The sequence below is a fragment of the Falco punctatus genome (genome assembly GCF_963210335.1).
Source record: "Falco punctatus genome assembly, chromosome: 11".
Lineage (NCBI taxonomy): Eukaryota > Metazoa > Chordata > Aves > Falconiformes > Falconidae > Falco > Falco punctatus.
Genome location: NC_137591.1, coordinates 10664167 through 10679438, shown reverse-complemented (window position 1 = coordinate 10679438; position 15272 = coordinate 10664167). Strand labels below are relative to the sequence as shown.

General features: G+C 44.7%; 1 protein-coding gene across 1 annotated transcript in view; it reads right to left on the bottom strand.

The window, feature by feature from the left end:
- Positions 1-6660: 6660 nt before the first annotated feature.
- DMBX1 (diencephalon/mesencephalon homeobox 1) overlaps positions 6661-15272 on the bottom strand; it is a 47738-nt gene continuing 39126 nt past the window's right edge. The window contains 1 exon segment of the mRNA XM_080406837.1: positions 6661-15214. Within this exon segment, the coding sequence (XP_080262963.1) occupies positions 14814-15214 (401 nt within the window). The 3' untranslated portion in view covers positions 6661-14813.

Here is a 15272-nt window from a genome sequence, read left to right as displayed (position 1 = left end):
CCATCATTCCTTGCTGTTACTCCCAGACTTTGTCACGTTGCTCCCCGCTACAATCGGCCCTTGTTGCATGAGGGCAACCTGCCGTAAGATCTCCTGCCCCAGGGAGCTAACAAACTGCTGTATTTTTGCACTCAAAACTCATGCTTCCAGTCATCCTTAGTCATTTATAGCACCGGAATATGAACAATCACTCCTCATTCAAGGTGAGCACAAGAAGGTGGGGTTACAGGAGCAGAAGGGAGCATCACGAGGGCAGTTCAGGCAAAAGATGCTCTTTGGTCAACATCCACGTGTATCACTCTCATATTCCTTCTGCAATTCTGCTTGGATCAGTGTTTTTACATAACTCAAGGGTTTATACAAATGAAACCATGATGAATAGATAATGCCAGCTAAAGGCAGTGCTGTTAGCGTCCTCCCATAACTGAGGAACACAGAGCACCTTCAAAGCCACGTCAAGCAATTGCAATAACTGCATTGAGGTGAGCCAGGCTACGGGAACCACCTTAATGTTCCTTCCACATCAACCTGCCCCCCAAGAACATGCCTGAGAGCGACGAGCCTGCTCCTTCCCTCTGCTTTGCATTGGTCTGTGGTTGTACCAGCTCCTCCTGAACACCCGCTGCTGAGTGTAATGGGGAGATGTCACAGGCAACTCTCCGAGAAATTTTCCAGGACAGCAACACAACTTTTAGAAGCCAACTGAACGCAAAGCAGGACTAGATTCAACTCCTCGATACTCATATCCCAAATGCTGCAGCAATGCCTCTACCTTGTGCAAGGACAGCTTCGTGTCCAGGCCCACCCTGTGACTCAAGCAGATAAAGCAATATCAAGTATTTATTCTATAACGACAAATAATCTCTATAATCCCTTTGAGCCTTTTAATTGCTACTTTTTTTTTTTTTTTTAACCAAGGTGAAGACATCATAAAACAAGGGATGGTATCTTCGAAATAGGCGAAACCTTTTCGAGAAACACTGGGAGTTGGGCTGTTACCCCAAATCCATAAAAGAGAAGATTGGTGAGAAATTGGCTTCTGTCTCAGACATTTATAGTGCAACTGTCTGCCATTAGCTCCTGGGGTGGTTTGGCACTGCCAGTATGGTGCAAAGTGCTCTTCATCGCATCAAAATCAGCTCTAGGTTCATCTGGACAGAAACACAAATACAGAATTCCTTTCCTCATGATGCTGGCCTGTGCTGTGGCCATCTAGGCTAAGGCTGGTGAGCTCAGCGGTGGCTACTGGCAGCAGCAAACAGCTCACTGGCACTGGGTGACAGTCAGGGTGACAGCTGGGAGCTGGCGAGGGGGACAGGCGACTAAACACATGCTTAAACACGGCGCTATTTGCCCAATAATCAGTAACGTCGAGAGGGTGACATTAAACAAAATAATAAATTGTGTGCTGGGCTTCAAATTGGATCCCTTTTTTTATTTGATTTTGCTAGGATTTATTCCGTTTGACAAACCATGCTGTTTAGAATACAATAGTGGCATAATCACAGCCCGGGGCCCTCATTCTTCAAGATAATGGGATACTTATTCATCTAGGGCAGGTACAAGTCTGTCCTTGGCTTTCATTTTACAAGATTACTTGTATTTCTGTCTCATTTGCAATAGGTGATATCTGTCAGAAAGCAATTTTCACCCAATTTGGGGTTCTTAATATTTTGTCTTTAAACTCCTTTGTTGTTGATTTTTCCTCCCCTCCACCGCTTGACAGGCATTTGGCAGGCAACCTGTGAACAAGCTGCTTTGCACACCCACACCCGCACCCCCCCCCCCCCTTTAAACAAACAAATAAATAAATAAATAGCATCCCTGTCCCTGTTTACATAGCTCGACGATTTATTAGTTCAGTGTGACAGCACGGGAATTTTTCAACGTACAAGACGTTCTGGCTGGTGTGTGTTCCACTCCATCCTCAAGCAGGAGAGAGCTGCGCTCGCTTTTGTTCAGCCCGACAGACTGAAAGTTCGGCAGACAGAGCCCCTCGTCCCCCCGAGACGTGCCAAAAGCGATGTTTTATGGGCCGACTGGAAGGGCTGAGCCGAGGTCCTGATTCAGGCTCCGAGGGCTTAACTTCAACATTTTTTTCAAGCAAAGGTGAAGGAAAAGCAGGTTCTTTTTTTTGGCGGCAGCACAGTGAATTTTTCAGGTATTGTTGGGAAATGAAAAGAAAACTAAAACCAGTCTACTAGCGCACTTCTGCTTAGTGCTAAAGGAAACATATGTTTTCTCAGTTAAAAATGAAGTGAAATGGGAAAAAATATGTGATAATCTGTTTGGACCTAAAAGGCGTTTAGATAAAATCCCGGCTATTTGGGGTTTCAACCTTTCCGGATTCCCTACGTAAAAAGCTCTTCTTGTTTCCCTGCTTTCCCATTTCTGCTGCTTACCCCTGCAGCCCTCTCTGCTGCTTTTGGGTACCCCAGGTTAATTTGTCCTTAAATTTTGACTCTGAAAGTGCAACCGCTCCACCGCAGCGGATGCTTTGCTTTTCTTTCCCCTCTTCCCCCTCATCCTTGCTGGAAGCTGCAGGAACGTGGGCAGGTGTGAAGCCCCTGCACAGCCCCGACTCTTGTGCTTGAGACCCGGTGGAGATGTGACACCTTCCTGCAGGTAACGTAGCCCTGCAAACACCCTGGGAGGTGGAGGGACTTAAAAATGCAGGTGGAAGCAAAGCAAAGCAAACAAACAAAATTGGGGAAATGGGGCTGAAATCAAAAGCACATCTCTCATCTCTCTTTGTTTAAGCCGGTCAGAGGAGCTCTGTGCAAAGAGGAATTACTTTGAGGCAGCTCAGACACCTTTCTTTTCTCTGTGGGTGTCTCCGAAGGCAAAACTAATTCTCTTCTTCTGCTCCATCAGGTCTCCCCTCCATTGTTCCCCACTAATGTAATTTTTTTTTGTCTTACTTCAGAAACATTCCTGCCTGAGTAATCGTCTCTAGCACGGAGAGCAAGGGGAGGAAATTAAGATGTTATTGAGGGTTGGAGAGATATCTCATGTTTCAGAGTGGATCAGGCCTGGGTGTTTTTTTCCTTTAAGGTGCCTGTTACAGGGAGGTGAGGCAAACATGTCGGGTGGCTTAGCTGGGGGAGAGGGCTGGTCCTCAGGAAGCTGTGATGCTTCTCTCTTCTCTTGACACAGCAATAAATATGTCCTTAATTCCACATGTGGGTCTGTCTACAGCAGATAATCTCTCAGGGGAAGAGTTTCGTCTTTGGTGGTCTCCACAGGGCAAGCACAAGCTGTTTTTATGAGAAGGTTCCAAATTTTACTTGGGGAAGGAAGGAGGCTGGACTACGGGAGGTGTCAAATGAAATTTTTTTTTGGTGACGTGAAGCAAAACTGAAGCTGACACATAACTTTTGGGTAGTTTTCTTGCTTTCAACAACCACAAGCTGAAGGGAGTTGAGCTGCTTCCACCAGACAGTGATTTATCTTGTTATAGGAAAGTTCATTTTTTAACTAAAGAACAACGGGACCGTACGCATGAAAATCCATCAGCTAAGGTTTTTCCAGGGTAGCATGGTGGATTTCATTTTTTCCTCACGTGTTTCCCAGGGCAGTTTTAGGGACTTGCTTGGAGATTTTAAGCCAGCTTCAGAGCTGCTTTGTTTCTCTCTGCTCCTTCTCACGGCGTCCTTGGAGAGATGGTCTCCTGTCCCCGACAGTCACCCTGGCCATGGCCAGCAAACCACTGAGATGAACCACTTGACTTAACTCACAGAGCCTTTGTGGCGCACATGACCTATTAACTGACTCCATAAGAAAGAAATTATGGGGAAATTAGCATAAATATTGCAAGTGGGATTAAATTGTGCTTGCAGCTGCCTTTGCAGTAAGGGGTGGTGTAAAGTTTACTGTGCAAAAATGATAGCTCCAAAGTGCCTCATCTGAGCTTCCTGGCAGTAGTGTGACCCCATGGGCATCTTTTCATATGGAACAGCTCCAGTCAGATCCCATCTCCATGTCCAATACCATGTAACTCTCAGCCTCCCAATGTCCTATGGAAAGGGACATCGTTCCCCCAGCTAGTGATGCACTCTGCAAATGGGACCTCCTTGGTTTGCTTTGCAGGTGATGCAGTGACCTTGGGTTTGTTCATTCAGCACCCCAGTTCTCCCCAGTGCAAGAGAAACAACTCCATGGTTCGGGGGGCTTTGCAAACTCCTGTTGAGCTTTGATGGGAGCTGGACAGTCACAGTGTGAGGTGCAGTGGAAAATAGTGCTGTGCAGATAGTGTCACCAGCACAGAGTGCTTTATGTCAGTTCACATCATTTTCTGCTGGCTGTTATAAACCTACCCAGATTTCTCAGTCATGTCCCAGAGTGAACCAGTCACTGTGTGATGTGTTTTTCCACTGCGATGCCTATAAAAAACATAAGGAGGAAGTCTGATCTCCAAGGAGATGAAACATCCTACCAACATCACCTTTTATTGGACCTTTCATTATGTTTATTGAAATAACCTCGGACCTTTTTTTATCAGTTTGCCCATATGTTTTCTTGTGGGTACGGTGCAGTCCAACACTCTGATATTTCACTTTACTAATGCAGAGAGAATGTGTTTGAAAGAAAGCCAAGCTGAAGGAAATCCATACCTTGCCAGTGGACTGGATATGCTTTTTCCCTCTGTGTGTGAGTGAATTACCTTTGCTTTAGGTCCCTGCATTCCCTGCTCAGCACTTGTTGGGAAGGTGATTTGCAAAACCCTGCAGAGTGGGTACTGCTGAAAGCTCAAAGGTCTGAGCACAGCCTCCCGTCTGCTGGCTTCCAGGAGGAGCAAAGCTGAGAAATGGACTTGGCTTGTCCCAGCACTGCCCTGCTCCCAGCAGGAAAACAGCCTGAGGCACAGGCTTGTGAAAGAGAAGCAGTATAAGGGGTGCAAAGATGCAATACAGACACCTGGTTCCTAGTCCTGCAGCATGGATGTGAGTCTGGGAAGAATTGCAGGCCTTGGCAGAAATGCCTGGATCAGTACCAGGGCTTGGAGAAAATGTATTTCACTGACATCTGTTGATTTCTGTGGAAGTCAGACAGCTAAACACCTTCCAGGCTCTGCGCCTCATCTGGTAAGCCCATTGTAGGTGAGATGCAGTCCTACCACTTCTGCACTTGGACATTATCCTGCTACTACAGGAATGAAAATATTTTCCTCTATCAGCTACAAAAGGCAAAGGATTGGCTGCAGCCTGATGGCAGGGAGGCTGCGCTTCATCCCACTGCAGAGTCACGCTCACCTGGGGATGCTGGACTGCACATACCTGGTGGTGGGAGAGATCAGAGGATCAGAGCTGAAGAATTTCCCAGGGGAGCAAAATGCCAGCCTTCATCCAGAAAGGGGCTACAAATCCTCAAGACACCAAGTAAAACATGAGGAAGAGCCTCAAGTGATACACAGACAAAAGGTGCAGGTATCTAAGTCATCTAGGCATTATTCGTATTTGCTTTGTGGAAGGTGAGATAGTTTTCCCTGACATGTGCCTTGCATCAGTTTAAAATAAAAGACCAGCACAGTCCCTTCTGGACTTGCAGCTCCTGAAAACAGAGCCAGCCCCAGTGTGTAATAGGATCTTCACTGCTATTCCAGGCTTGAATAACATTATGGTGACTTTGCATAGATTTTTGCCCTTAATGCAAATAGGGAAATGATTTTCTAATCAGGTAAGATAAGGCTGAAACATGATAGATAGAGTTGGGCTTGTTAATGAAATACAAAGAAGTAGCCTGTAGCTCCGTAAACTATTCTTAAAAATAATGCAACATTAAAAAAAAATGAGTTTCTTTGGCTAACAGTGATGTGAGAAAGCCTTGATGCAAATCTTTGTAATGAGTGCATTTCGATGAGCATTTGAAAAATATATATGTATTTATTTGCATTGATATGTTTATATGGCTTTACATATCAACTTAGTCAGGAAAAATTGAATAAAATGTCTCAGGTCTGGGAAATGAGAAGAGATTATGAAAAGCAGATTTAATATAGCACCGTTTTTTGATGTTTGTGGCACATTTCATCATATTGCCAGAGACACCCAATTACACAGCTTGCAGAGTAATCAGCAAATGGGGGATCCAAAGGAGAATATTAACTGTGGTCTTTTTTTTCCCCTTCCTCCTCCTCCTTCTTTAGCAAATATTATGTTATGCTTTATGGAAATGGATCAAAATGCCACATGTGCAGTTAATACTGAGCTCTGGAGCTCTTTCAAATCTTATTTTTCCCCTCACATTGTATTTTTCTGGAACAAACCTCCTGATAACTTTAGGACATGGTCTTTAAGGCCAAAACATCACCTTAAACTTCCTGCAAGTTTGGGTTCCAGTTGTAGCAGGTGGTTGACTTTACCTCATCGACCTTGTGCAAGGGGAAAAATCGGGTCTTCTCATTAACTGCAGATAACAACGTGCAAGAACATGATCATAGCTCATCCATTTATTTCTCTCTTGGTGGAGGCGGGAATTGACCGAGTTCTTTGGTGGCCTTGAAGGTCACAGACACTCCTTACCCACAGGGTTCCTAATATTCAAAGCAAACCTGTAACTTCAGTGAAAAAAGGAGATCCAGTAATTAATATTCCCCTTATTGTGAAAAAAAAAAACAAACAAAAACAATGGTTGTGGTCTAGGACATTTGTGGCTGTGCACTGATGGAACCGAGTCAAAAAAATTGGAAGTACAACTATTGCAGGCAGGGTGTTCCCAGGCACTGCCCGCATTCCCTCAGTTCTGGCTCTCTGCCTGATATAAGAGAAAGTCACTTTTCTTGACAATGTCAGAAAAGGTATTAATCATTATTACAAACACACTTGCTTTTCCTTCCTGATGACTTTTTCCTTAATACGTTTTTTCCTCTACAGTATTTCTACAGATGAGAAAAGAAACCAGCAAGTCACCTTGGTGGGGATGACATCCTGAAATTAAATAATTAGTTTCTTTTTCAAGAGCTTCATTATCAGATGATTTCAGGAAAATCTCAATAAATTCAGAAAAATATTTTTTTCCCATCAGTTTCATCAGACATCAGATAGGCCTGTAGCCAAGATGGAAAGCTCTTGACATCACTAACAACTGCTTGCCCAAACCAAAGTTTCACCATCTAGGAGATGTTCAAACTGACCCTGAGGGAGCAGCATGGTAGAGGAACAAGCTTTGCAAAAACTTCTCTGCCATCTTCTTGAGCACAGCCCACTATGGCTAGACCTAGAAAAGGGGGCAGATCTTCCATCAAAAGAACAGAAACATCCCCCAAACTGCACAAAAGCCCCAATCATGTGAGAATGGTGAAATTTATCCTACATTGCTGTCTTTAAAGACAAGTTCTCTGGTCAGATCTTCCCGACTGGCACCTCATCAGGCATGAATTTGTCTCCTGGCTTGTGCCGGAAGATGCTGAGCGAGCAGACCCCTGGTGCCCGCTTTGCACAAGGTGCTGCAGCAATTGTTCCAGTGCCTTGCAGCTAAAGGGGGCTTTTCACCTGCCACCCCAGCTGGACACAGAGACCTCAACAGCAAGAAGCTCATACTCTGCACCTTTGTGGTAGTTTAACCCCAGCTGGCAACTCATGACCAGGCAGCCGCTCGCTCACTGCCCCCTCCCCGGTGGGTGGGGAGGAGAATCAGAAAAAAGGTAAACCCTATGGGTTGAGATAAGAACAGTTTAATAATTGAAATAAAGTAAAATATAACACTAAGCATCGTAATGGAAAGGGAGGTAACAGAAAGAGGAATAAAACTCAAGAAAAAACCCAAGTGATGCAGAGTACAGTTGGTCACCACCAGCTGACCGATGCCCAGCCGGTCCCCAAGCAGTGATGTCCACCCCCGCAGCCAACTCCCCCCGGTTTATACACTCAGCATGACTTCATATGGTATAGAATATGCTGTTAGCCACTTTGGGTCAGCTGTCCTGGCCGTGTCCCTTCCCAGGTTTTTCTGCCCCTCCAGCCTGCTCGCTGGCAAGCCACAAGAAGCTGAAAAGTCCTTGGTTTAGTGTAAACACTGTTTCAGAATAAGTGAAAACACCAATGTGTATCAACATTGTTCTCACACCAAACCCCAACCACAGCACCGAACCAGCTACCAGGAAGAAAATTAACTCTATCCCAGCTGAAACCAGGACCACCTTTCTGTGCAGACCTCTCGGTGTGGTCCCAGCCTCCCATGGCCGACAGGCAATGGCACTCACCACCATTGGCAGGGACGTGCCATGGGCCGGGCAGGGGACCATGGGCTCCCACGGGGGCAGTTACCTGACTATGCTCCTCATTTAAGTGCTCTGCACTAGAAAACGCCTCGCAGCCCACCAGTGATATGACTCAGGTACAAACCAGGTCAGCCTGCTTGCATTTACATCGCTGCTGAGTGGCTCAGGTAGTTATCAGTGAAGGATGCACAAAATAATTTTTCCTTGAATTTTTTTTTTCTTTTTTATTAGCGGAGTATGAAAACAGGCAATAATTTTACAGAAAGCAGAACTGGCACAATTGGTACATAGCATCATGCTGCAGCTTTTCGGAAATGAATATAAACTCTTTTTTTTTCTTCTTCTTTTACCTACCAGAATAAATAAATATGATACACATTTGAGTTCCTTGGTAGTGAATTCTAAAGCACAAGGTCTTACACTACAGCTCAATTTTACAGCAATCTGTACAGTATATTACTTTGATTTCTTTTTTGTTCTTTAAAAGCCTTTGTTCCTTTGCAAGATAGGTTTGACACACAAACACGGTTACACTTTGGAACTAACTGTACGCCTTGGGTCAGAAGCTGGGACAAAACAAAATAAATTGATTGCCTCCTGGTGTGAGAGAATAAACCAAAAAGTTATTTTCCATTGCACAAGCACATCTAAAGTTCTGCTGTATGAGAAAGCCCTGCTCAATTGCTGGAGCAGTTAGAAAAGGCTTTGGCCACTTGTAGGGCACCAGATGCCCTGTCTAACTCGCTGTGGGTTTAATGTGCATCTTTCTTAGAGAGCTTTTGCAGAGGGCTTTTAGCTTGGAACCCAGGCTATTAAGAAAAAGAACTGTTTTGTTTTGTGGGTGTGTTTTTTTTTTTGTTAGTATATGACAAATCTTACATTCTTTACAAATTAATTTGGGGACTAAATTTTGTCCTTAGCTGTGGCATTGCTCCATTGAAATTGGTGCAGTTATTCCACTATGGCTTCACCACAGTGATGAGGGTCTTGCTTTATGTAGTGTCTGGGTCTTACTTTACAAGTCACAGGTCACAACGGGTTCCTCTGAAACCAGTAAGATTGCATGACCTGGGACATGTCCTGAACTTTGTATGAGGTCCTGAGGCCACGCTCAGCGTTGGCATTAACGAGAGGCACCCATATACGGGAGAGGTGACGCTAGCATCTCAGCTTTTGGATCTCTTCCCCAGGCAGCCTAAGAAAGCAGGGGACAATGTGGATGCTGCTGTCTGTGCAGCTGGGAACAAAACAGCGTGTCCGCAAAGTCTGTGGAAAACAGAGGACGTAAATCATTACCGGGCTGTTTTGTAACATGGTGGGAAAGTCACACACACACACATCAGAGCAGGGGATTTTTTTTGTTTGTATGATCTTGCTTTGCTGGAAATTTGTTTGTTTGGGTTTGTTTGGGGGTTTTTTGTTGTTGTTTATTGCACCAACCTTTTCTTATCCTTCTGCTATGGATTTGGAGTGAGAGCAAACCTACTCAGAGAAATAGATTATTTTCACTCAATAGGAAAAGCAGGAGATGTATTATGTTGCTCTAGAACAGATCATAAAAATCAGCAAGGGGCACATGGAGGGGTAAGGAGGGAGGAAAAGAAAAATCAACACAGCTTGTAAAAACCAGCAGGAAAGTTCTGTAATTGACTTTTTTCAAGCTTAATTGAGTTATGTTTCATAGCTACTGTAATTAAACTAATGGAATATGGTAGATTTGAATTTGCATTTCCTTTCTACAGAGGTTTATTTAATCCTTTACATATGAACTTTTCAGAAGTGTCCTGAAATTGCTCAAAATTGTCGTGTCAATGGAAGTACCACACATGGCACACAGGGACAGAAATAGCTCCAGTTCTTTCCTCTGCATCCACCCATTTCGGTGTTTCTTCAGCAAAGAAGAGCATCCCTTTGGCTGGCTGCAGTGGCAACAGAAAGCTAAAGCTGCTTAAAATCCTTCACGTGGTGAAATACCTAAATGAGAAATGAGATGTAGGGGGATCTGCTTGCTAGTGGTTATTTTCATGTTTGGGGAGCATTTTTGTGTTTCCTATGCAGCATATGATGATTTCTGGTGGAGGAAATGCAGACAAAAGTTCTCTCTCTATTCCTGAATTCACCACTGAGGATATTTCCACTTGTTAGCCAAATATTTAAAAAGAAGAAAAAAGGGAAAAAGGTTCCCTTTCTGCCTCCCAGCATCATTACTGGATCTTTTCTCACTGGTAGCATTTAGTATTTCTCCTGCACTGTTTAAATACCTCCTTCATTTTATTAATACCTCTCAGATCTCTCTTGCAGAGTAGAATAAATTTAACTGCAAACTCTTACCCTGAATATTGTGACCTGTTTTCTCCCGGGCCTTGATCCTGCAATGACCATAGCTAAAACCTTCACAAATTCGGTAAGTAGGGTTTGGAGCCATAGCTGGTTCACCAGGGAGAGGCAACGTAAGCAGAACCAGCAGAAGGGGAAGCAACCTGCGGAGGAAATCTCCAGATACATAACCTGTCTCAAAACAAAGTTAGTGAGATTTTTCCCTGTCTCTCCATCACTGTTTCTAAAGGACTGGGAATATCCTTTTCCCAGCCCCCCTGCCATGCTGTGAATTTGTTTGGCATTCCTTTCATGCATAAAAAATTCAAGTTGATCATCTGCGTTACGAAACATAAAATGTTGCTTCTCTTTTTACATTTATCTCCCTGTAGCTGAAGCTGTACCAGGGGTGCCCTGCCCTGGCACCAGGTTGGCACAGCATCCAGAGAAGACAGAGCTTTTTTTCCCCCCTGTAATAGTTCATCTGTCTGATAAGGTAGGATCTCTGGGTTACACTCCAGGCGTTTCATGCCTGTGATGGAAGAAACTTTGTTATATCCAGCTGCAGTGTTTGTTAAAATGCATCAGATCTGTGCCTGGACAGTGAGGCAAGGGGAACCTCATTCCATTTTGTTTCTGTGGATCCATCAACAACCTCTTTCTCCTGAAAAGCTGGGGCTGGCGGATGGCAAGGGAACAAGCAGACCTCACATTGCACATCAGGGGAGATCTGCAGTTCTTCCCACCTGAAAAAGTGCCCAGGTTTGTAAAGTTTAAAGACGAATGATGCAGAATTGCCACCCACCAAGCACACAGGCTGGAATTGGATGGGGAGTTTCTCCCTGTGGGTTTGGGTTTTTTGTTTTTTTTTTCTTGTGTCAGAAAAAAACCCGAAGGCCCAGGGGCATTAAAATAATATGCAGGAAAGAGTCAGTTTTGACAGATAATGCATTATAAAACTTTCAGGAACCAGGAGCCTAAATTCTTGCTTTTTTTCATTTGCAAATCAATTTTGGCTTTATGTGACAGCTTACTCCCATTGAAGATGTTTAATTTTGACCATAAGAAGATAAAACCCAAACTTCACATAAAATACTTCAGGGGCTCATGTATATTTAAGGCAATATGTTTTTCTTCAGTTTATTTTTAAATTTTAGATGTTTTCATCCTGATTCAGAATGGGAGAAATAATCTCCACCTAAGAAATATTCACATGCCCTGGTCCAGGACCAGCCACACCTCAGTCAGCTGCTGCACCATGCAGAGGCAGATGAGGATGACCCTGGACAGACATCTTCAGGGGCTGATGGAGATCTGGATGTCTCCTCTCCCAGTTTACTTTGTGAGCTGTGCTGGCCTCATCCTGATGTCCGTGGGTTTAATGGCATGCCAGATGCTCCGTCTGGGAAGTTCCCAGTATCTGCTCCAAGCCTGCTGTGAGGATGTCAGCAATACCATGGGGGTCAGGCACCAGGGGCGGTTGAGACGTGAATGTTAAAATGAATTTTTACACTGAGGCACAGGAAAGAATTTCCCTCCGTGGCTCAGTGGGGAAGGTCTCATCTCCCTTTGGAGGGTCACGGCAAATCTAGCAGTGGATCAAGCAAGCTTATCTCCTGCATTCCCTGTCCTCACCTTGCAGAAGCAGGGTATAAATCCACGTTTTGACCTTCCTGTGGCAGATGCCGTGGTATCCACTGTGACCTACAGTAAGGCTGTATTGGCCCTGATCTGAGCTGATGTCGCCCTTTCCAGCCCCACAGTACCTGGGCAGAGAAGAGATGCCCATCTTACCTGGGGCGGTACAAGTGCAACTGCAACCCTCTGTGCTCTGCCTGAAACATCCACTGACATGAGTTGCCACTTCATGGGCCTCTTTTATTACTTAAAGAAGAGCTGAAGTCCAGATCTGGTCTCACTGCCAGTTACCACTCTTGTTAGCTTCATCAGCCAGTCTAGACTGGCATCAGGGCGCAACATCAGAAAAGGGCATTAATTAAACTTGCAGTTACTCTGCTCTGGCAAAGTGACTCCATAGTCTACAAATGCGCTGAGGTTAGCGGGAGGCAGAAAAAATAAAGGTGGATATAGCTTTTGGAGGAAAGAGGAGGAGAAAAATTAAAGCTTTGTTCTGGTGTCCCTGGATTGAGTGACAGGCTACAAGAAATGAAAGCTGGGGCTTTCAAAGGATCTTTTTGGAGACACTAAATGTACTTTGGTGGTTTTAATTTAATCAGACTCCTTTGAAAGCGGCAGCCAAAAATCTACTTCCTACAAATACATTTGGTTTTGGCAATGTGAAGAATTCTGCCCGCTGGTCACGGGGGCTGATTTGACAAAGTGAGGAAAACTAAAGCAGGGGAGAAAAGCCCAAAACTAAAGCGTCTGGCACAACAGAAATATTGAAGGAAGATGCTCCATTTTCCTTGAAAGCTGGTGCAATCGATGAGCTGCCCCCTCCAGAGGTCTGCTCTTGCTACAATTTTATGAGGGATAAAACACCGTTTCCCATTAAACTTGGCTGTTCTCACGTCTCTTTTTGCAGGAGTTAGGTGCTTTTTCAAGAGGCATTAGTGGAGTTGAGAACACTCTTTCCCACCGTCTTTAAAGAGGTAATTTGACCGCTGGCTTCTGCCCTGATATGAAGCAAGGTGGGAGTGAGAGGGGTTGTAGGCTGTGGGTCTACACTTCATGGTTAAATCAAATATGGACCAGCTGATCATCTGTGGTGAATTAGCACAGCTCTGCCCAGTGGCAGATGTGGCTGATACCCCTGGGATTCAAACCTATCACCTGCCATAGAGTCAGTCTGGATTTTTTGGTCCTAGGCAGTACCAGAGATTAGATAGGGATGTCATCTCTCCCTCGCGCTCAGGATAACAGCAGTGGGTTCAAAGGATTTATTTGATTTGGCAAAAAAAAGATGTGATTTGAGTTGGCAGAAGCAATGCTTCTCAACAAGGACAACCACCCTAAGTCGAATGATGGGTCGTTCCAATGAAACGAGGCTGAAACTGTTCACTGAAATAATTTTGAAGCTGGTGAGTTTTGGTTACTTGCAAACCCTACATTTTTGGCAAGTTTATCTATTCCCCCTCAGCTCCAGCAAAAACAAAGAGAATATAAAGTCTGTGCTTATCAGCTGCTTTGCCTCCAGCATTTCAGCATTTTTCACTTGTTACATTTTCACTTGCTAACCAGTTTCTGAAGCTGCAGGGCTCGAGGGTAGAATTTGGTGATCAGAGCTTTTTCCTAGACACAGCTTGCATTAATCAAGTTTTTGTCAAAGAACCATATAATACATGGTGTATGAACACACCAGGAGTTCATACGAAGTTTTTATTATTCTCTATTGTCAAAGTTAGACCAAAATGCTCTCCAAAAAGAAAACCCCGTAATTTGTAAATAGAGGAGTTTACACTTCACTGAAGATCAAAGAGGAAACAATCTAGATCAAAAATAATCCTGTGAATTTGACTTTCATTTTTCTCCCCAGCCAGCAGCATTTGGCCAATATTTTGTCCTCTGGCTTTGAACAAGTGCTATTAAAAAGTAAATGAAAAAAGCTTGCCTTATAGGAAGTGCTTAAACAGGAAATTCACCTTCATATTATTTCCTGGCTGTTATAAAATTAGCTTTAGCGGAGAAGGGAGAAGTGGAGCGGTGAAGTGCACAATCGTTTCTCTTTGCTATAAACGCCTTTTGGATGCTGACCCAAGAAGAGCAGCTAGCTATGAGCTGAGGTCGGGAGGATGGCTGGTTGGTAACTTTGATACTAGCTACTAAATTTGGGAAGGAAGGGGGAATAAAAGCAAAAGAGGTCACAGTTCTGTAACACTGACAGTAACACGCAGGTGATGGGTGCTGTCAACATTATAAACTATATACAAGACGAAGCGGGGCTCTTTCTTTTCCCAGAGAACGCAACAACAACAAAAAAAAGTTGTATATAACACAGTTGGCACATTATCGAGGGGATGAGGAAAGGGGGCTTCTCCTGAAGGTTACAGGCTTAACTCACGGCAGTCCAGAGGACAGTTTGTCTGTCTGAACATACATCCTCTCCCCCTTTCTCCTTAAATATTTAGTGAAGACCAGGCCAGTAGCAATGTCTGATGCAATCGTGGCGCTAATAAGACGTTAATAAATGCAAAGTTTTCCCTGAAAGGGAGCACCTTACTCCAGGAAGAGGTGAAGGTGGGGGGCGGTTCAAGGAGTGACATGTCTAGTGCCAACCTCTGGTGCATCTTCTCATGGGCAATGGTAGCTCAGCTGGCAGTCAGTTGGGTAGGGTGTCGAGCCCAAGGGATGCCGCGTGCTGCTTCGCCCGGAGCCTTAGGTTCTCGATACTTGTCGTTTTACTGTTCAGGCTTGGAAGGGAGCTGGAGGCCTGCAGGATGGGTGAGGACCAGACCTGCTGAGCGTGGGAGAGTGACTGGTAATACGACTGACAGTGCAGAGAGCTCAGCGGCGCCATGTTGACATTCATGCCCAAGTAGGGCATGGCAGACGGTGTCCCCATTTCGAAGGAGGAGTAATGGACCAAGTTGTTGGTGGCTGCCATGTGCTGGCGGAATTGCTCCTGCAGGCGGAAGAGGCTCAGGGGCGAGGAGGAGTAGGAGTGAGTCTGAGCCAGGCCACTGCTGGATGAAGGCGTCACCGTCACGCTGAGAGGGGACTCTGTAGCAGGAGACAGAGGGGATGGGGGTTATTTCAACAGGCTGGATGCAGGTGCTGA